This window comes from Grampus griseus, assembly GCF_964374135.1.
Source record: "Grampus griseus genome assembly, chromosome: 10".
In the NCBI taxonomy this organism is placed as follows: Eukaryota; Metazoa; Chordata; class Mammalia; order Artiodactyla; family Delphinidae; genus Grampus; species Grampus griseus.
In genome coordinates, this window is record NC_139004.1 from 28,901,592 (window position 1) to 28,924,292 (window position 22,701).

The 22,701-nt window shown below is 41.4% G+C and overlaps 1 protein-coding gene across 1 annotated transcript in view; it reads left to right on the top strand.

Moving 5' to 3' along the window:
• The window catches only part of RCAN2 (regulator of calcineurin 2), a 265,288-nt gene that overhangs the window by 45,423 nt on the left and 197,164 nt on the right, over window positions 1–22,701 (top strand). The window contains exon 2 of the mRNA XM_082663759.1: window positions 738–964. Within this exon, the coding sequence (XP_082519885.1) occupies window positions 740–964 (225 nt within the window). The 5' untranslated portion in view covers window positions 738–739. The remainder of the gene's footprint in view (window positions 1–737; window positions 965–22,701) is intronic.

The window sequence follows — 22,701 nt, forward strand, 5'->3', positions numbered from 1 at the left end:
GAAATAGGTTGTACTTCCTTAAATATAGACTTGGAGTAATTTTGATCTGCTTCATTTCCGTGGTATAGGAGAGCAGACTTTCGTGCCAAACTCCCTGAGTTTGAATCCTAGTCCTGCCATTTTGTCATGGACCCTGTCAAAGTTACTTAATTGCTTTGTTCCTTAGCTTTTCCCCTCCGTAAAATGGGGATAATATTGGTACCAACCACATAGATGGAGATTTCATAGGTCAGTTAAGGCACGCAAATCATTTAGAATCATTCCTGGAACTCAAGAAGTGATAAGCGTTAGCAGTAATGGTCGTGGTATTATATAATTCATCATGTAACTTATCAAAGCACTTTCTTATGTGCATTTTTGTCTGAATCCATTTGATTCTCTTAAGGAAGCAAGGCTCAGAGAACTTACATAACTTTCCAAGGTTCCCAGTCTAGTAAACACTGAATAGCTAGGCTGGAGCCCCTGGCCTCCAACTCCAGTCCTGCCCAAGTGGGTTTTTTTTTTGCCCATAGCTGGGACTGGATTCTTGCCCAGAAACAGAGCTGTGTGGGAAGTTGTAACTCAGAGATCAAGGGGAAAATGTGAACTTGCTGGGTCTTCCCCCTTCTAACAGCCCCTGCTTCTCTTCCTAATCACACTCCCCTCTCTTGCCCCCGACACTCCAGAACTGCGACCTTCAAACCAAGCTTTAAGGAATCGAATCCTACTCTAACATGCATCCGTCTCTGTATCCTCAGGAATGAGGGGAGACTCTTATTTCATTGGGACGAGGAGCCTGGGGCAGCAGGGGCACATCCCGGAAGATGGAGGACTCTTCCTGCTCTGCTGCATAGACAGAGACTGGGCTGTGACTCAGTGTTTCACGGAGGAGGCCTTTCAAGCAATCACGGACTTCACGGACCTCCCAAACTCACTCTTTGCATGCAACGTCCACCAGTCGGTGTTTGAAGGGGATGAGAGCAAGGTAAGAAGCCTTTCTGCTCCTGAAACAGGGGGAGATGTGGCATTATCCCCCCAATATTTCCATTGCTTCTTTGTGGTTAATGTTTGGAAGTTTTTGAAAATGTTTACTTGGCACTTTTCTTGGCATGCATAGCAAGAGCAGAAAAGCCTGTTCTATTATCAGTTGACATTGGAGGTACACACAACAAGATTGTATGGGAGACTGTGTTGAATCAGATCTCGATGTCTGCCACTCAGAGGTCTGTCTAACAATGGTGTTGGGAATAGTGATTGCAGGGGATACCCCTTGGGCTAGGAAGCAGATGTTGTTAAAAAAAAAAAAAAAAGTTTTATTTTCCCCTATTCTGCCCAAAGCTTAATTTGCCTTTCCCTACGCAGCACAAGCTCTCTTTCCCCCTTACTCTTCCTGCAGTTTGATGACTGTTCTAACAATAGTTTCTTAAATTGGACCCCAAGTCCTGCAGCACTTATTAGAAAGGTAAATTGGTTGGCCATATGAGACTTGCTTTGCTCAAGCGGGTAGAATTGTTTTGGGTGTGTTGTAAGAATTTGCGTGAAAATGCTTAACTCCTTGATTTGAAATAATTAGGGAATGAGGTTGTCTATGTACAAGCATTTTCCAGAATATGAAGCTTCCATTTTAAGAGTCAGCTTGATTTAGTGGAAGCATTCTTGGCCACCAGAGTAAATATTCCTTTTGGAGGTCTTGCGAAAGTTTACTTCGGATTTCTCTGACGTTTTAACAACAGAGTCTAAATGGATCAAACCTTCCCTTGTGGATGTGGATTTCTAATTGTAAAATCTATTACTAGGCTACGTTGTAAAACATAGCCAACATTTTTTGGGGGAAAGAGCCTTTTTTTTTCTACATTAAAGTATGGCTCTGTGTGACATTAAGAGTAGGATTTATGATCGCTGTTTCACAAACTTGGACTGTTTTTGCCAACTGCTGAAGTCCAAACTCTGTTGCCTGAACACAATTACTGGAAGTCTTTGTTCTGAATTTTATTGGTTTTGTAAGCAATCTTGATAGCCTAGAGGATTAGGAATTATTTCAAGCCATATAAAGGTAGTTTTATAATAATATTATTTTGGAGTTGAACAGTTGAAATGATGGGCTAAAAATAATTTGAAGTCCAAGGAATTATATGTGATTAGAACCTCCAGAGCTATCATCAGCAGACTATTTGAAGTAAGAAAATGACACATAGCCTTTTGGAAAGAAACTGGGAATTTTGCTCTTGGATTATAACCAGGTTTTAACACAGATTATAATTTATTCAGAGCACGTCATTTCCCCTGAAATCTACCTGATGTTAACTATGAAACAAAGTTCCGTGTTTTCTTGTTCTCTCATCTATTTAAATATCAACAATTAGAAGGATTTTCCTTAGAGTTTTTTTTACTTTAACATCTTTATTGGAGTATAATTGTTTTACAGTGGTATGTTAGATTCTGCTTTATAACAAAGTGAATCGGCTACATGTATACATATATCCCCATATCTCCTCCCTCTTGCATCTCCCTCCCACCCTCCCTATCCCACCCCTCTAGGGGGTCACAAAGCACCAAACTGATCTTCCTGTGCTATGCCGCGGCTTCCCACTAGCTATCTATTTTACATTAGGTAGTATATAAAAGTCCATGCCACTCTCTCACTTTGTCCCAGCTTACCCTTGCCCCCGCCATGTCCTCAAGTCCATTCTCTATGTCTGTGTCTTTATGTCTGTCCTGCACCTAGGTTCTTCAGTACAATTTTTTTTTTTTAGATTCCATATCTATGTGTTAGCATACAGTATTTGTTTTTCTCTTTCTGACTTACTTCACTCTGTATGACAGACTCTAGGTCCATCCACCTCACTATAAATAACTCAATTTCGTTTCTTTTTATGGCTGAGTAATATTCCATTGTATATATGCGCTACATCTTCTTTATCCATTCATCTGTTGATGGACACTTAGGTTGCTTCCATGTCCTGGCTATTGTAAATAGAGCTGCAGTGAACATTGTGGTACATGACTCTTTTTGAATTATGGTTTTCTTGGGGTATATGCCGAGATTGTTGGGGATCTTGGCATATTGAAGTGGGATTGTTGGGTCATATGGTAGTTCTATTTTTAGTTTTTTAAGGAACCTCCCTACTGTTCTCCATAGTGGCTGTATCAGTTTACATTCCCACCAACAATGCAAGAGGGTTCCCTTTTCTCCACACCCTCCCCAGCATTTATTGTTTGTAGATTTTTTGATGATGGCCATTGTGACTGGTGTGAGGTGATACCTCATTGTAGTTTTGATTTGCATTTCTCTAATGATTTGTGATGTTGAGCATCCTTTCATGTGTTTGTTAGCTATCTGTAGTCTTTTTTGGAGAAATGTCTATTTAGGTCTTCTGCCCATTTTTGGATTGGGTTGTTTGTTTTTTTGATATTGAGCTGCATGCGCTGCTTGTAAATTTTGGAGATTAATCCTTTGTCAGTTGCTTCATTTGCAAATATTATCTCCCATTCTGAGGGTTGTCTTTTGGTCTTGTTTAAGGTTTCCTTTGCTGTGCAAAAGCTTTTAAGTTTCATTAGGTCCCATTTGTTTATTTTTGTCTTCATTTCCATTTCTCTAGGAGGTGGATCAAAAAGGATCTTGCTGTGATTTATGTCATAGAGTGTTCTGCCTATGTTTTCCTCTAAGAGTTTTATAGTGTCTGGCCTTACATATAGGTCTCTAATCCATTTTGAGTTTATTTTTGTGTATGGTGTTAGGGAGTGTTCTAATTTCATTCTTTTACATGTACCTGTCCAGTTTTCCCAGCATCACTTAGTGAAGAGGCTGTCTTTTCTCCATTGTATATCCTTGCCTCCTTTATCAAAAATAAGGTGACCATACGTGCATGCATGGGTTTATCTCTGGGCTTTCTATCCTGTTCCAGTGATCTATATTTCTGTTTTTGTGCCAGTACCATACTGTCTTGATTACTGGAGCTTTGCAGTATAGTCTGAAGTCAGGGAGCCTGATTCCTCCAGCTCCATGTTTCCTTCTCAAGATTGCTTTGGCTATTTGGGGTCTTTTGTGTTTCTATACAAATTGTGAAATTTTTCGTTCTAGTTCTGTGAAAAATGCCATTGGTAGTTTGATAGGGATTGCATTGAATCTGTACACTGCTTTGGGTAGTATAGTCATTTTCACAATATTGATTCTTCCAATCCAAGAACATGGTATATCTCTCCATCTGTCTGTATCGTCTTTAATTTCTTTCATCAGTGTCTTATAGTTTTCTGCATATAGGTCTTTTGTCTCCTCAGGTAGGCTTATTCCTAGGTATTTTATTCTTTTTGTTGCAATGGTAAATGAGAGTGTTTCCTTAATTTCTTTTTCAGATTTTTCATCATTAGTGTATGGGAATGCAAGAGATTTCTGTGCATTAATTTTGTACCTGCTACTGTACCAAATTCATTGATTAGCTCTAGTAGTTTTCTGGTAACATCTTTATGATTCTCTATGTATAGTAGCATGTCATCTGCAAACAGTGACAGCTCTACTTCTTCTTTTCCAATTTGGATTCCTTTTATTTCTTTTTCTTCTCTGATTGCTGTGGCTAAAACTTCCAAAACTATGTTGAATAATAGTGGTCAGAGTGGAGAACCTTGTCTTCCTTCTGATCTTAGAGGAAATGGTTTCAGTTTTTCACCATTGAGAATGATGTTGGCTGTGGGTTTGTTATATATGGCCTTTATTATGTTGAGGTAGGTTCCCTCTATGCCTACTTTTCTGGAGGGTTTTTATCACAAATGGGTGTTGAATTTTGTCGAAAGCTTTCTCTGCATCTATTGAGATGATCCTATGGTTTTTCGCCTTCAATTTGTTAATATGGTGTATCACATTGATTGACTTGCATATATTGAAAAATCCTTGCATTCCTGGGATAAACCCCACTTGATCATGGTGTATGATCCTTTTAATGTGCTGCTGGATTCTGTTTGCCAGTTTTTTGTTGAGGATTTTTGCATCTATGTTGATCAGTGATGTTGGCCTCTGGTTTTCTTTCCTTGTGACATCTTTGTCTGGTTTTGGTACCTAGGATGATGGTGGCCTCGTAGAATGAGTTTGGGAGTGTTCCTCCCTCTGCTGTATTCTGAAAGAGTTTGAGAAGGATAGGTGTTAGCTCTTCTCTAAATGTTTGATAGAATTCGCCCGTGAAGCCATCTGATTCTGGGCTTCTGTTTGTTGGAAGATTTTTAATCACAGTTTTAATTTCAGTGCTTGTGATTGGTCTGTTCATTTTTTCTACTTCTTCCTGGTTCAGTCTTGGAAGGTTGTGCTTTTCGAAGAATTTGTCCATTTCTTCCAGGTTGTCCATTTTATTGGCATATAGTTCTTGTAGTAATCTCTCATTATCCTTTGTATTTCTGCCGTGTCAGTTGTTACTTCTCCTTTTTCATTTCTAATTCTGTTGATTTGAGTCTCTCCCTTTTTTTCTTGATGAGTCTGGCTAATGGTTTATGAATTTTGTTTATCTTCTCAAAGAACCACGTTTTAGTTTTAGTGATCTTTGCTATCGTTTCCTTCATTTCTTTTTCATTTCTTTCTGATCTGATCTTTATGATTTGTTTCCTTCTGCCAACTTTGCAGATTTATTGTTCTTCTCTAATTGCTTTAGGTGTATCGTTAGGTTGTTTATTTGAGATGTTTCTTGTTTCTTGAGGAAGGATTGTATTGCTATAAACTTCCCTCTTAGAACTGCTTTTGCTGCATCCCGTAGGTTTGGGTTGTCGTGCTTTCATTGTCATTTGTTTCTGGGTATTGTCTGATATCCTCTTTGATTTCTTCAGTGATCTCTTGGTTATTAAGTAGTGTATTGTTTAGCCTCCATGTGTTTTTATTTTTTACAGATTTTTTCCTGTAATTGATATCTAGTCTCATAGCGTTGTGGTCAGAAAAGATACTTCATACAATTTCAGTTTTCTTAAATTTACCAAGGTTTGATTTGTGACCCAAGATATGATCTCTCCTGGAGAATGTTCCATGAGCACTTGAGAAGAAAGTGTATTCTGTTGTTTTTGGATTGAATGTCCTATAAATATCAATTAAGTCCATCTTGTTTAATGTATCATTTAAAGCTTGTGTTTCCTTATTTATTTTCATTTTGGATGATGTGTCCATTGGTGAAAGTGGGGTGTTAAAGTCCCCTACTATGATTGAATTACTGTCAATTCCCCCTTTCTTGGCTGTTAGTATTTGCCTTATGTATTGAGGTGCTCCTATGTTGGGTGCATAAACATTTACCATTGTTATATCTTCTTCTTGGATTGATCCCTTGATCATTATGTAGTGTTCTTCTTTGTCTCTTGTAATAGTCTTTATTTTAAAGTCTATTTTGTCTGATATGAGAATTGCTAATCCATGTTTCTTTTGATTTCCATTTGCATGGAATATCTTTTTCCATCCCCTCACTTTCAGTCTGTATGTGTCCCTAGGTCTGAAGTGGGTCTCTTGTAGGCAGCATATATACAGATCTTGTTTTGTTTCCATTCAGCCAGTCTATGTCTCTTGGTTGGAGCATTTAATCCATTTACATGTAAGGTAATTATCGAAATGTATGTTCTCATTACCATTTTCTTAATTGTTTTGGGTTTGTTATTGTAGGTCTTTTCCTTCTCTTGTGTCCTGCCTAGAGTAGTTCCTTTAGCATTTGTTGTAAAGCTGGTTTGCTAGTGCTGAATTCTCTTAGCGTTTGCTTGTCTGTAAAGGTTTTAATTTCTCCATGAATCTGAATGAGATCCTTGCTGGGTAGAGTAATCTTGGCTGTAGGTTCTTCCCTTTCATCACTTTAAATATGTCCTGTCACTCTCTTCTGGGTTGCAGAGTTTCTGCTGAAAGATCAGCTGTTAACCTTATGGGGATTCCCTTGTATGTTATTTGTTGTTTTTTTCCTTGCTGCTTTTAATATTTTTTCTTTATAGTTAATATCTGATAGTTTGATTAACATGTGTCTTGGTTTGTTTCACCTTGGATTTATCCTGTATGGGACTCTCTGTGCTTCCTGGACTTGACTGACCGTTTCCTTTCCCATATTAGGGAAGTTTTCAACTGTAATGTCTTCAAATATTTTCTCAATCTCTTTCTTTTTCTCTTCTTCGGGACCCCTGTAATTCGAATGTTGGTGCATATAATGTTGCCCCAGAGGTCTCTGAGACTGTCCTCAATTCTTTTCATTCTTTTTTCTTTATTCTGCTCTGCAGTAGTTATTTCCACTATTTTATCTTCCAGGTCCCTTATCCGTTCATCTGCCTCAGTTATTCTGCTATTGATTTCTTCTAGAGAATTTTTAATTTCATTTATCGTGTTGTTCATCATTGTTTGTTTGCTCTTTAGTTCTTCTATGTCCTTATTAAACATTTCTTGTATTTTCTCCATTCTATTTCCAAGATTTTGGATCATCGTTACTATCATTGCTCTGAATTCTTTTTCAGGGAGACTGCCTATTTCCTCTTGTTTTGTTTGGTCTGGTGGGTTTTTACCTTGCTCCTTCATCTGCTGTGTGTTTCTCTGTCTTCTCATATTGCTTAACTTACTGTGTTTGGGGTCTCCTTTTCACAGGCTGCATGTTCATAGTTCCCGTTGTTTTTGGTGTCTGCCCCCAGTGGCTAAGGTTGGTTCAGTGGGTTGTGTAGGCTTCCTGGTGGAGGGGACTGGTTCCTGTGTTCTGGTGGGTGAGGCTGGATCTTGTCTTTCTGGTGGGCAGGACCGCATCCTGTGGTGTGTTATGGGGTGTCTGTGACCTTATTATGATTTTAGGCAGCCTCTCTGCTAATGCATGGGGTTGTGTTTCTGTCTTGCTAGTTGTTTGGCATAGGGTGTCCAGCACTGTAGCTTGCTGGTCATTGAGTGGAGCTGGGTCTTAGCGTTGAGATGGTGATCTCTGGGAGGGCTTTTGCCATTTGATATTATGTGGAGCCAGGAGGTCTCTGGTGGACCAATGTCCTGAACTTGGCTCTCCCACCTCAGAGGCACAGGCCTGACAGCCATCCAGATCACCAAGACCCTTTCAGCCATATGGCTCAGAAGAAAAGGGAGAAAAAAAGAAAGAAGAAAGAATACAGTAAAATAAAATAAAAGTTATTAAAATAAAAATATTATTAAAAATAAAAAATTAAAAAGTAATAAAATAAAGAAAGAAGAGAGCAACCAAACCAAAAAACAAATCCACCAATTTTAGCAAGTCCTAAAACTATACTAAAAAATAAACAACAAAAACGGACAGACGGAACTCTAGGACAAATGGTAAAAGCAAAGCTATAGAGACAAAATCACACAAAGAAGCATACACATACACAGTCAAAAAGAGAAAAAGGAAAAAGAAAATCTATATATATGTATAAAAAAAAGGAAGAGAACAACCAAATCAATGAACAAATCTACCAATGATAATAAACTTTAAATACTAAGCTAAGATAAACAGAAAACCAGAAAGAAATTAGATGCAGAAAGCAAACCCCAAGTCTACAGTTGCTCCAAAGTCCACCGCCTCAATTTGGGATGATTCATTGTCTATTCAGGTATTCCACAGATGCAGGGTACATCAAGTTGATTGTGGAGATTTAATCCGCTGCTCCTGAGGTTGCTGGGAGGGATTTCCCTTTCTCTTCTTTGTTTGCACAGCTCCCGGGGTTCAGCTTTGGATTTGGCCCTGCCTCTGGGTGTAGGTTGGCCACAGGCATCTGTTCCTGCCCAGACAGGAGGGGGTTAAAGGAGCAGCTGATTTGGGGGGCTCTGGCTCACTCAGGCCAGGGGGAGGGAGGGGTACGGATGCGGGGCGAGACTGCAGTGGCAGAGGCCAGCGTGATGTTGCACCAGCCTGAGGCATGCCGTGCGTTCTCCTGGGGAAGTTGTCCCTGGATCACGGGACCCTGGCAGTGGCGGGCTGCACAGGCTCCCGGGAGGAGAGGTTTGGATAGTGACCTGTGCTCGCACACGGGCTTCTTGGTGGCGGCAGCAGCAGCCTTAGCGTCTCATGCCCGTCCCTGCTGTCTGCGCTGATAGCTGCGGCTCGCGCCCATCTCTGGAGCTCGTGTAGGTGGCGCTCTGAATCCCCTCTCCTCGTGCTCACCAAAACAATGGTCTCTTGCCTCTTGGGCAGCTCCAGACTTTTCCCTGGACTCCCTCCCGGCTAGCTGTGGTGCACTAGCCCCCTTCAGGCTGTGTTCACACCACCAACTCCTGTCCTCTCCCTGCGCTCTGACCGAAGCCCAAGCCTCAGCTCCCAGCCCTGCCCGCCCCGGTGGATGAGCAGACAAGCCTCTCGGGCTGGTGAGTGCTGGTCGGCCCCGATCCTCTGTGCGGGAATCTCTCCGCTTTTCCCTCCGCACCCCTGTGGCTGCGCTCTCCTCTGTGGCTCCGAAGCTTCCCCCCTCCACCACCTGCAGTCTCCGCCCGCGAAGGAGCTTCTGGTGCGTGGAAACCTTTCCTCCTTCACAGCTCCCTCCCACTGGTGCAGGTCCCATCCTTATTCTTTTGTCTCTGTTTTTTCTTTTTCTTTTGCCTACCCAGGTACGTGGGGAGTTTCTTGCCTTTTGGGAGGTCTGAGGTCTTCTGCCAGCATTCAGTAGGTGTTCTGTAGGAGTTGTTCCACATGTAGATGTATTTCTGGTGTATTTGTGGGGAGGAAGGTGATCTCCGTATCTTACTCCTCCACCATCTTGAAGGTCTCCCCCTTAGAGGTTTAATGGGTGTTTTGATTCTTTCCTGATTAAATCATTCTCAGTAGATTGAAACAAGGAGGTTTAGGAAGGAGCTAATCTCAGTCAGGAAGGCTGCTCAAGAGTGGTTTATCAGCTGAACCAGAATTGGTTACGTAGAAAGACAGAGACCTGGGGAGAGTTCTCGGGAATCTGTCCCCATCTATTTTGATATTCTGATCTGTGACTGAATAATGGATTACCAAATATTCTCATTTAATTTGTATACGAAGTTGGTAAATCGCAGCTTAACAAATAGTATTGGGTTTTAAAGCGACCTTGATAAAATATTGAGGTGAAATCAATACGATGTAGTTCAGTGGAACCAGTTTCAAAGGATTTAGATTACATCTTTAGAGCCAAGGATGTGAATTTTATAACTAGCCCATGCCTACCTAATGGAAGTTATTAAGTTAGACAGAAAGTCTTCCGGCTTGGTGTGATTTTATAGCCCCCATTCTGTGGACGGTCTCTGGGATATCAAATAATCTGATTCAGTTTTGATTTCATTATATATACAGGGTTTAGGTGGACAAAGCAAGATGATCAGATACCAAATGAATTGATAATAGAGGCACGACCACTGGGACTCTAGGAAAAAAAATGTTTGGGGAGGCTCATGCCTCCCATTTTTACTGCCACATGTTTCTCTTTATATTCCAGACCTTTCTGTTCCTCTCTTTACCTCCATTCTCCCCCGCTCCACTAGCTTAATAAAGCTCACTTGCCTTGTACGTCATTCTCTCAGGATATCCTTCCCACAGTGTTCAAAGTTCATGAATCTGAGCCAGGAATTCTGATGATGTTTATCTTTCCCAAAGGGTGGCCACTGGGGGCACTGTGCAAAGTTGGTGGCAGATATTTTTAGGTAGAGGGAAAAGAATCAAGAATGCTTTCCAGCACTTGTATCTGCCTGTGGGCCAGGCTGGCCATGGGGATTGTCTAAAGTATTTGGCTTTGGGAAGATGCCTTCAGCAGCCTGGAATTATCTGAGAGATAAGACATCAGAAATGATGCTTGGTTTTCATTTCAGAGGTCCAGGTGGTTAGGTGGTAAGATATGTAACTTGCTTGGGTGAAGTTTTCTTTTCTGGCAAACAGACTTTTGATTCATTGTTTTTTTTTTTTTTTTGGTTTTTTTTTGCGGTACGCGGGCCTCTCACTGTTGTGGCCTCTCCCGTTGTGGAGCACAGGCTCCGGACGCGCAGGCTCAGCGGCCATGGCTCACGGGCCCAGCCGCTCCGCGGCATGTGGGATCTTCCCGGACCGGGGCACGAACCCGTGTCCCCTGCATCGGCAGGCGGACTCTCAACCACTGCGCCACCAGGGAAGCCCCGATTCATTGTTTCTTGATATTGAAGGCCTAGAGTTTAGCTTGTTTGTTCAATTATTATAAAGCATACATTTTCCTTAGCTGAGTGGGAATTTATAAAGCTCTTGTTTTCTGACTATCATGGTTAAGTCTTGCAGTAATCTCTTCTCAGTTTTCCCATCTGTCTGAGACACTTTTCCTAAGCCCTTTTCCTTTTTGAGGTAATTTGGAACGTACTGACTTGGCCTGCTCTCAATATAGGTAACGCCGTAGGAGATGAGCTTCTGGTTATGTTTGTTTCTGCTTATCAGTGTGATAAATATTCTGAGATGCTCATTTCTGCTCTCCTGTTTAAATTCTGAGTTCTGACACCTACAGAACATTTTTTTCAAACAGCTTCATGAGACCGTGATGTTCGCTCCAATTTTTTGTGAGGCAGAATTCTGTGCGACTGTCTTTTGATTTGATGCTTTTGCAGGGAGCGAGCACATACTTCAGCGTGGCTTGTTGTGGTCCAGATGGTTGGGATTTGTTTACATAACACAAAGGAGAACCGGAGCTGGAGAAAATTGGCATCTGAAACCAATAATGCAGATTGCTGTTTGCATGCTGCAGCTTGCAGCATCAATACTTTTGTACGAAACACATTTAGAACCGGGAGCTTCACAGCAGACACCACCTAAAAGTCATTAGGGGGTCAGTTAACCTCTGGCATTTTCCCCTGGATTGCCTTTCTACATCCAGCTGGGCTGCAGAAGTCATCTTAAGACAGGTGAGGCTGGAGGGGCACCCCGAGGGCTGCCCTGTGTCTGTGCTGAAGATAAGTAAGGCTCTGCTCGATGGGACACTGGCAGTCACTGGTAGCTAAAGGGGAACAGTGTATCAAACCACCAGGAAACCTTTAGCCAAATTCAGGTCAATAAAGAGAAGCTTGAAAGGTGAGTTGTTATTGGCCTCCAAAAAATGTGTATTCATTTAGTTCAGTGGTAATAATAATAATATAACAGCAGTAGCAAACCTTACATAGCCTGTAGCAAGTTGCCTCATACTCTTCCGAAGGCTTTCTAGACAGTAAGCCCTTTAATCACCATGACAACCCTATGAGGGCGGTGTCTTTCTGCCTCTCTACCTCCTGGGCACGTGGCAGGGTTGTACTCCCTGGACCCTTCTGTCTAGTTCTGCCCAATGTATTGATATAAGCAGAAGTGACCGGTGTCACTTCCAGGCCAAGCACTTAATTACCAATATTTGACACTGAAGAATGTTCTTTTCACTCTGCTCGGGCAACTGGCAACGTGCCAGGTGTGCCGTTCAGACAGTTTGGCTCACGGACTGAGGGCAAGGATGACACAGCAGGGTCCTGGGTGACCTGTGATAAACATGCAATGTGACTGCAACAAGAAAAGCCTTTGCTGCTTTAAGCCCCTGGAATCTGGGAGTTTGTTGTTAGAATATAACTTAGTCTGCCTAGGTTGATACAGTAAGTATGATTACACAGCGAGGTTGCCCATGGTTTCACAGCTGGAGTGGCAGAGCAGGGATTCAAACCTACAGAGTCTGTGCTCTTAAACATCGTGCGATACTGCCTCTTGATGTACAAATATTTATTGCAAACAGGTATGATGCTTGGCTCTGGGGATGCAGTGGTGAACAAGACAGCATAAACTCATTGAATTTAAAGTCTACCAAAGAAAACAATTCAAATAAAACAAACATAATAAATCCAGTGATGCTAAAATCAAAAGGGCATTTAATATATATTTTCAGCTATACTCGATGCCTTATATACACACACGTACACATGCACAAAAGATTTTCTTGTTTTTGTTATGTTTTGTTTTGCTTTTTAAATAAGTGGGCATTTCTGCCAACCATTAATGGCTGTATTCTTCCAGAAAGGGCATAAGATCAGAAGCCTAGTGCTTTGGGTTTCTTAGGCTTTGTGCTTCTCATAAATAGATCATCTCAATGCCTCGTGAGTGGCTGGAGTGATTCTAGGTTCAAAGATGTATATCTTTCATTCAGCATCACCACTAATGTAATAAACCAGCTCCTTCTAGAGCTCAGCTGAGGATGCAGTGACCTAGTCTGACACTGGCAGCATTATGCAGTCACTCTCAAGGATTTTGGAAGGTTAATCTGGTTATTTGCAATTTTTACTTGATTCCCCACATAAGATTTGCCTTTACTCCAGTCTGTAGGGGCATGTGAATGTTCCCTTTGTACTTTACAACTGCAGATCTACAATCTCTTATCTGCAGTACCGAAATCTAAAAAGCTCTGGAAACTTTCTTTATAACCCATTTTAAGACAAAACCTCACTTGACCTAATTCATTCAGAATCTAACCAGGGCTGGTGAGAAGCTTTTTCTTGTGTGAATATTCATCCATCTCTCTGCAAAAATATTCCTGTCTTTAACCACCGGGGACTGCCTCAGACCTTGACGGAGCACTACACAACATGAGGTATGCGTACCGTATTACATTCTAAATCCCCAAATTCTGAATTGCAATCATATCAGGCCCTAAGAACTTCAGACGGTGGGTTGTGGACCTGTAGAATATATAAAAATGCAGTTGGGCTTCCCTGGTGGTGCAGTAGTTGAGAGTCCACCTGCCGATGCAGGGGACGCGGGTTCGTGCCCCAGTCCGGGAGGATCCCGCATGCCGCGGAGCGGCTGGGCCCGTGAGCCATGGCCGCTGAGCCTGCGCATCCGGAGCCTGTGCTCCGCAACGGGAGAGGCCACAACAGTGAGAGGCCCGTGTACCGCAAAAAAAAAAAAAAAAAAAAAAAGAGAGAACTCAGGTGATTCAATAGCAAGATTCAAATTAAATGTCAATGCATTGAGTCCATAGCACTCTTGCAGTGAAGATATCACATTCACATGAATAAACCTGTTTTACGTGTCAATTTATATTTACATGGTGTTTTAAGTTTTTAGAAGTGACTGACCTATTTACTAAGCCAAGAGAGTAAAAATTAAGCATCTTAAACACATTTGTTTCCATAATCACTCCTAGAGAAGAAAAGGGAGAGATAAGAAAAGAAAAAAAAAAGGCAGCAAGGAAAGATGAAATCCAGTGCTTTAGAAGACCTTAGGAATCTTGTTATGGGGATAGTTCAAAGCTGGTTGAAAAATTCATGCTGAGGATACGTACCAAAGGACAAACAAGCAGATTAAATTGTTGTCTGTAGTTTGTGTCACTGAATATAGGTTGCAAAAAATAAAAATGAAGTGAACTATTGTGACCTAAGGGTGGGGATAGGATAACCAAGCATTAATTTTATTTATTTATTTATTTATTTTTTTAACACCTTTATTGGAGTATAATTGCTTTACAATGGTGTGTTAGTTTCTGCTTTATAACAAAGTGAATCAGTTATACATATACATATGTTCCCATATCTCCTCCCTCTTGCGTCTCCCTCCCTCCCACCCTCCCTATTCCACCCCTCTAGGTGGTCACAAAGCACCGAGCTGATCTCCCTGTGCTATGCGGCTGCTTCCCACTATCTATTTTACATTTGGTAGTGTATATATGTCCACAAGCATTCATTTTAAATATTAAAGCAGGAACTTGTTAAATTAGATACCAAATATTCAAGGAATATACTTAGGAGTGTCACCGTTTCTCTTGTGCCATCCTTTACAAGTGGAGGTGACATTTACAGCTTTCTTTGTTGTTTTCAAGAATGTTTAAATTGTAAAAAGACAGTGCCTATCATTGTACTTAGTAAGTTGGTCCTGTTTTCTCTTTTCTCTGGACAATTACTGGGAACCATAATTAGTCACCGCTAATCACTTGGGGACACCTGCCAGATGACAGCCCAGTGTGGGGCAGATTTGAAAGCTGCTGTAGGACATCCTCTGGAACCTTAACCTTTCTTGAAGTGACTAAAATATTCCAGAGGCATATTTAGTGGCTTGCTTCTCCACAGCACTGAGTGACCCCCTGGGGCTCAGGCGCCTGACAAGCCACTCGAAATGCCCCACTTAACAACCTGGAAATAATTGAGGCAGTGGGAAGAATTAAGCCCGAAGCACAGAGAGCTGAGAGTATTTGGTTTCTGTGCCAAAGGAGTGGGTGAGCGTGTATTCCTGATGGAACCTGGGGAAAAACGGCTGCCATGTTCTCAGGAGTCTGGGATGCTATTAAAGAGGGACTTGGAGTTTTCTTCCCTTTTTGGAAAAATGAAGGTGCTTGGAGCCCAGTTCATATGGTTTCCATCAGAGCTACTCGTAGCCTGTCCAGTGACTCTGTGACTTGTTAGAAGGGGCTTCCACGGGCAGGAGCTGTCTTAGGGCATACAGCCTGAGGCAAGGCAGGTGAATTTGTAAAAACGGCACCGTTTCCTCTCAGCTGATGGGGTAGATGAAGGCCTGAGCAGTTGTGGTTGGCTTGACAGGGGGAGGGCAGGCTGGATTTCATCCTCCGCTCTCTTCCCGGACCAGGAGCTCTTGAGAAATACACAGACGGCACACCCATCACAGTGTTCCCGGTCTCATATGATCGTTGTCAATTATTTCCAGTTTAAAAGGATTTATAAATTCAAGGATAATTATTGCGTTCTCTTGCCTAAGAACATTACTTTTCTTAAGATGTGGGTTTGGAGATGGAGCCCAGGGGAAGGGCAGGGGAAGAATAAGACTTATTGTTATTTTTCCTCGTGCTCACCAGCTAAAGTTGGCCTGGGCTTCACCTGGCCTTTTTCGGCTTTTTTGACTCTGGTCCCAGTTTCGTGGTCACGAAATTCTTAGCCAACTTAGAGATAACCAGAGAAAGTCAGAGATTTTGGACATGAACTTTAAAACTCTGCCAAGGTATCTTTCATTGCAGGCCTGACATTTAGCTCAATGGATGAGATCAGTGTGATATCGATGAGCCAATTGCCGATTCCATTAGTACCACGTGGCATTTACTCTGTGAGAGTGGGGTTATTAGTGTGCTGCTGATACATGTATTTCATTACTGTCTACTCAACCATACTCCCCTATACAGAATATATAGAAATATAACATGTAGTTTGTCTTTTTAAGTTTGATCAGTTTCTGGGAATATTTTGATAATGTTCTGTTTTACTGGGAATGTTCTATTTTATAGCATAACCATCGTTTTAAACATAAAAGCCAGCATCTCTATCAATGTTTTGAGGGGGAGACCCATTGATCAGATGACATAGTTAAGATTTTTCATCAAATGTGTCGAAATATCACTTCTTTTTTTGTTTTTTTTTTTTGCGGTATGCGGGCCTCTCACTGTTGTGGCCTCTCCCGTTGGGGAGCACAGGCTCCGGACGCGCAGGCTCAGCGGCCATGGCTCACGGGCCTAGCCGCTCCGCGGCATGTGGGATCCTCCCAGACCGGGGCACGAACCCGTGTCCCCTGCATCGGCAGGCGGACTCTCAACCACTGCGCCACCAGGGAAGCCCCAAATGTTCATATTTTTATCTGTTCATATTGTTTTATGAAACATGTAAGGAGGCTGGCCAGGAGTTACTAAAGTGTATTTTGCAGATGTTTGAAATTCCACTGTGAATTGGAAAAAAAACACCTAAATTAGTAAATTATATATTTTTAGAATAACACACACGTGCACAATTCTTTTGCTATAACTCATGTTGTTTGGAAGAATAGTTTTCAAACATCTTCAAGGGAAAAATGAAGCTTGGCCATCACAATTAACAACAGCATCTTCCACAGCACGTGGGGTCTGCGTGTTTTTAGAAAAGCACCTGGTCACATAACTGTTTCTTAAGTTTGATTCTTAAAGCTGATCCTTATGCTACTATTAATTTGTGAGAAAATGAACCTGTATAAGCCATTTGAGAATATGTGTATTTAAGTTTGTTCTTATACTAAATCACTGCTTTTGAACCCTAAAGGCCTAGAGCCAAATTATTTCTTGGGAAGGTACTGCAGTTTCAAGGCCTGGTATTGGTATTGTGTTGTCTCCAGTGGAAAAACTTGGAATAGAAGTCCACTTGCAATGAATCACTGTGTCAGTGAAGTTCAAGGCTTTGCAAGGAGCGTAGAAGAGGAAGGAGTTTAGCTCTTCAAATGGCCTCTCCTGAAAATTTCAGAGAAAGGAGAGTCTTCATTGTCAGAAATTTGGCACTGATAACGGGCTTTCATTACATCTGCTTCCTACAGATAATCGTGCCCTACACGTGGGAGTCGGGAGGATGGGGACATGGTGATTTAGAAAGAGGAGGTGAAAGGGAGTCTACACTGGGTTTCCTCACCTGGCCTTTGCCCTACTTCCTGTCGACAGCTGGACTCCTGGCTCCAGTGGGGTTGTCTTTCCCCCAAACAAGCACCTCTGAGTTCACATGTCTGAGCAAGTAGGGTCCCTTTCAAAGGGCTCCTTTTTTTCTCAAGCTTGGGACTCTTGGGAATTCCAGAAATGCATGATGAAGGCATGGTTGCAACAAGGTCACCTTTTTGAAAAAGAAACACTCGCTGCACATGTAAGACCTAAGTGTATTAATAAGATGCAGAGCTGTTTCATTATGCCTATGTATAATGCCCCCAGCCCTGACTCTCAAACCCCTGACTCCTGCTTTGTTGAACAGAGGCTCGATGGCATGAGGATCATCTTGTCCCCAAATATCTCCTACAGTGGCCTAGAGTCTTTTGGAACTTGAAGACTATTTTCTGATCGAGAATTCCCTTTTTAATGAACATACCCTCAGGAGCTATGATATCCTTAAGATATATGCTAAGATATCCTAAGATACCTAATCTACATACCCAGGGCAGGGCAGTGACTCATGAATATGCTCTCTAGGGGAAAGAGTGCCACCTTAATGCACTCAATCCATCCGTTGATTATTTAACAAATATTGAAAATCTGTTGTATCCCAAGTATTGGTCTTGGCCTTGGGAGTACAAAGATCGAATGAGATGCAAGACCTCAGGAAGCTTAATGTTGACTGGGATCTGATAATTAGAGTACAGGTTGGCTGAAGTAAGAGATTAAGGTAGATACAGCATATTAAAGGAGCCAGAGAATGGGCCACCTCAGAGGGGAAGAGAAGGCTCTGGAATCTCAGGGATGTATTTTTGTGTTTTGTTTTGAGCTCTGCCTTGCACCTAGACAAGCGTCTCTAAATGGACCCATCCTTTGCCATAGAATGTGCTGGCTGTGGTGACTTGTAGACAGGATTCTTCAGGCCTGCCTGTTGTGTAATCAGCATTGTTGTCCTGTCTCACGGGGGCCTGTTTGGACAGGACCGCTGATGAGTGAGGGTAGCAGAGGGGAAGAACTGACGTTGACTTTGGCAGTAGCTTGCTCTTCGCCAAGTAAATCCAGCCATGGAGACAGGCATGGCTGGGTGGCTGCATGGATGGAACATTCTGTGACCCACCTGTCCTCATTTTCTCCTTCAGAGTGTGAAACGTTTGCCTTCCTCCAAAGAGGAGCTGTGAGCTTGCTTATTTTAAAAACTGCAACCTGTGAGGAGAGAGGGTGTTCTTTGACAACGTTACATCATTGACGCCTCTAGGTGTTGAGTCATCATTATTTTTAGGCAGCTCCATGCTTTTTTTGGTTGTTCTAAGAATAGCCCTGGTGTCTGGACGCTACAGAAAGTCACTTCAATAAAGATCCTGTCACTGCTCCACAGTGGGAATGGAATGCTTTCTTAATTTCCACATCCAGGGCACACGTTTTAGAATTTTACCTCCCAAACATTCTGCCCTTTTAGGTTTTCCGTAGTCAATGTGATAACTTTGTCGGGAGCTATCACTTGAATTTGTTCAGACCTGTGTCAGACATACTTACTGTAAACAATAGCAGGAAGAACAACAGAATGGAAAGCCTTCCCTCCTGAAGGCTCTTCCTCATCTTCACTCAGTGCCCCCCTGGGTTTGTGGGTACCTTCACCAGTGACTTCACCCAGTTTCTCAACATTTGAAGACCTGTTTCTATGCCTTGTGTTTTATGGATTAACTGACTTGAGATCCCTCACATGAGGACCTGGGCTAGGGGTGCTCCTGTTGACACTTCTGTGGGATCAACTAAAAGAGGCCAAAATAAACGTTATTGTGGGTTGTTAAACTAAATAAGCATATAAATTGTAACCCATATTGGACCTTGATGACAGGGCAATAAAGCAGACTGAGCAAGGCCAGAAATGGAATTTTGTGGGTCAGTATAGAGACTGGTTTTCCCATTGCCTATTCAGAGCACATGCCCAGATGTGATCAATTTATTTTACGTGGCACTTCGAAGCCCGTAAGAGCACTAATGGCTTGTGAGCCAAGCCAAGTGCTGTTCTAACTGTAGCATCAAGGGAAGCAGCTGCTTGGAAGAAAATGAGGCAGTCGTTTAATGTTATAGTGTACCTTTTGTGTCTGGAGGGGACAGAAGGGCAGTCACATGACCTGGGTCTAAGTGTGGCTGAAAGGACCAGTGCACGTGATGGGCTGGCTGCCGGGTGCAAGCTGGGAAGACTGACCTGCGTTTGGAGCTATAGGTGGACTGACAGGGTTGGGTCTGCTTCTATTGTCTCGGAGCTCAAACCTCCTCCCCACCTGGGTCATCCTGTCTCTAATCAGGGAAATGATGTATAGCATCATCGTGATTTCAGTCCAGATCCCCAAATCCATTGCTTATTCCTGTGTGACCATGGGCAGTTTATTTCATCTTTCCAAACAGCAGTGACTTCACCTACAAAATATCATCAAGTCATAGCATCCACCGCAAAGGTGGCTGTGAGGATATAAGTGGTGTAATCCAGGGTGCCTTGATCACAGTAACTGTGCATGTTGGCTAGGAATAATAACTTCTGCTCATCAGTCTGACCTTCTGCATCTTGCATCATTAAAAATTCATAAGACTCTTTGGATTTCCTTGCCCGTGGTTGTTGCCTAACTCACCAAAGAGCAGTGTACTGGTCAGCCCCATTGTCTATTCTTGCCACCCTCAGAAGAATTTCTAAATCAAGATGGGAAGGGGGGGGGCAGCCTCTTGAAATCTGAACAAATAGTTTATTCACAAGAACCACTCCCATTTACCATTGCAACAAAAAGCATAAAATACCTAAGAATAAACCTACCTAAGGAGACAAAAGACCTGTATGCAGAAAACTATAAGACACTGATGAAAGAAATTAAAGATGATACAAATAGATGGAGAGATATACCATGTTCTTGGATTGGAAGAATCAACATTGTGAAAATGACTCTACTACCCAAAGCAATGTACAGATTCAATGCAATCCCTATCAAACTACTAATGGCATTTTTCACAGAACTAGAATAAAAAATTTCACAATTTGTATGGAAACACAAAAGACCTCGAATAGCCAAAGCAATCTTGAGAAAAAAAAATGGAGCTGGAGGAATCAGGCTCCCTGACTTCAGACTATACTACAAAGCTACAGTAATCAAGACAGTATGATACTGGCACAAAAACAGAAATATAGATCAATGGAACAAGATAGAAAACTCAGAGATAAACCCATGCACATATGGTCATCTTATCTTTGATAGAGGAGGCAAGAATATACAATGGAGAAAAGACAGTCTCTTCAATAAGTGGTGCTGGGAAAACTGGACAGCTATATGTAAAAGAGTGAAGTTAGAACACTCCCTAACACCATATACAAAAATAAACTCAAAATGCATTAAAGATCTAAATGTAAGGCCAGACACTATAAAACTCTTAGAGGAAAACATAGGCAGAACACTCTATGACATAAATCACAGCAAGATCCTTTTTGACCCACCTCCTAGAGAAATGGAAATAAAAACAAAAATAAACAAATGGGACCTAATGAAACTTAAAAGTTTTGCACAGCAAAGGAAACCATAAACAAGATGAAAAGACAACCCTCAGAATGGGAGAAAATATTTGCAAACGAAGCAACTAACCAAGGATTAATCTCCAAAATATACAAGCAGCTCATGCAGCTCAATATCAAAAAAAATAAACAACCCAATCAAAAATTGGCAGAAGACCTAAATAGACATTTCTCCAAAGAAGACATACAGATGGCCAAGAAGCACATGAAAAGCTGCTCAACATTACTAATTATTAGAGAAATGCAAATCAAAACTACAATGAGGTATCACCTCACACCAGTTAGAATGGGCATCATCAGAAAATCTGCAAACAACAAATGCTGGAGAGGGTGTGGAGAAAAGGGAACCCTCTTGCACTGTTGGTGGGAATGTAAATTGATACAGCCACTATGGAGAACAGTATGGAGGTTCCTTAAAAAACTAAAAATAGAACTACCATATGACCCAGCAATCCCACTACTGGGCATATACCTTGAGAAAACCATAATTCAAAAAGAGTCATGTACCACAATGTTCATTGCAGCACTATTTATAATAGCCAGGACATGGAAGCAACCTAAGTGTCCATCAACAGATGAATGGATAAAGAAGATGTGGCACGTATATACAATGGAATATTACTCAGCCATAAAAAGAAACGAAATTGAACTATTTGTAATGAGGTGGATAGACCTAGAGTGGATCATACAGAGTGAAGTAAGTCAGAAAGAGAAAGACAAATACTGTATGCTAACACATATATATGGAATTTAAGAAAAAAGTCATGAAGAACCTAGGGGTAAGACAGGAATAAAGACACAGACCTACTAGAGAATGGACTTGAGGATGCGGAGGGGGAAGGGTAAGCTGTGACAAAGCGAGAGAGAGTCATGGACATATATACACTACCAAATGTAAAATAGATAGCTAGTGGGAAGCAGCCGCATAGCACAGAGAGATCAGCTCGGTGCTTTGTGAGCACCTAGAGGGGTGGGATAGGGAGGGTGGGAGGGAGATGCAAGAGGGAGGAGATATGGGGATATATGTATATGTATAGCTGATTCACTTTGTTATAAAGCAGAAACTAACACACCATTGTAAAGTAATTATACTCCAATAAAGATGTTGAAAAAAAAAACAAACTATCATTCTGTCTACACCAATTATAGAGGATTTTCCAAAGAATTATTTTTCAAATCATTTCTTTAAGTGTAATAAAGTCATTCATACAAATTCAAATCCTCTTTATAATGATGTTTTTCTTCCAAAGAAATGACACTTTTCATTCATCTGTTTTGTTATGATGTTTCCTGTACTGTTTTCTTCAGAAAAATATGCTTAGATTAAGTGAAGAATCTTCTAAGCAAAACTCTTAACATACTTAATGACTATCAAAAAAATATCATATTCAGACTTTAAAAGGCTCTGTTCTCATTTACCTTCTCTTTCTAATGTAAATGTTAATCTCTTAAGGAATTGGGCCCACTTAAATTGCCAATCACAATGAACACACACTCAAAATTGGCACCAAGCGAAGATGTAACACCAGCAGAGAAAAATATCTTGTATTCAGTAGACATTGTTTCCCGAAATTAAAATTTGAAATGACTTTAATTGCTCACAAACTGCTTGACCAATCCAGTTTTCTCTGAAAACTGATGAAAAGATAGATCAAATGAAAAAGAAAACCATGAAGGCAAACCTGACTTATCTTTTCAGAAAACTTCTAAGGACATTGTTTAAAGTGTAACTTCAAGCCCAATACACACCAGGCTTCTCATCAACGTGTATAAATGGGATTTCCAAATGACTGTATCTAGTCTTTTTAACTTTACATTCAACATTAAAGAAAATGAAGCTTTCTAGTGAGTATTAGGGGAATGAGGACATAGGATTGGCAATTTATTGGTGC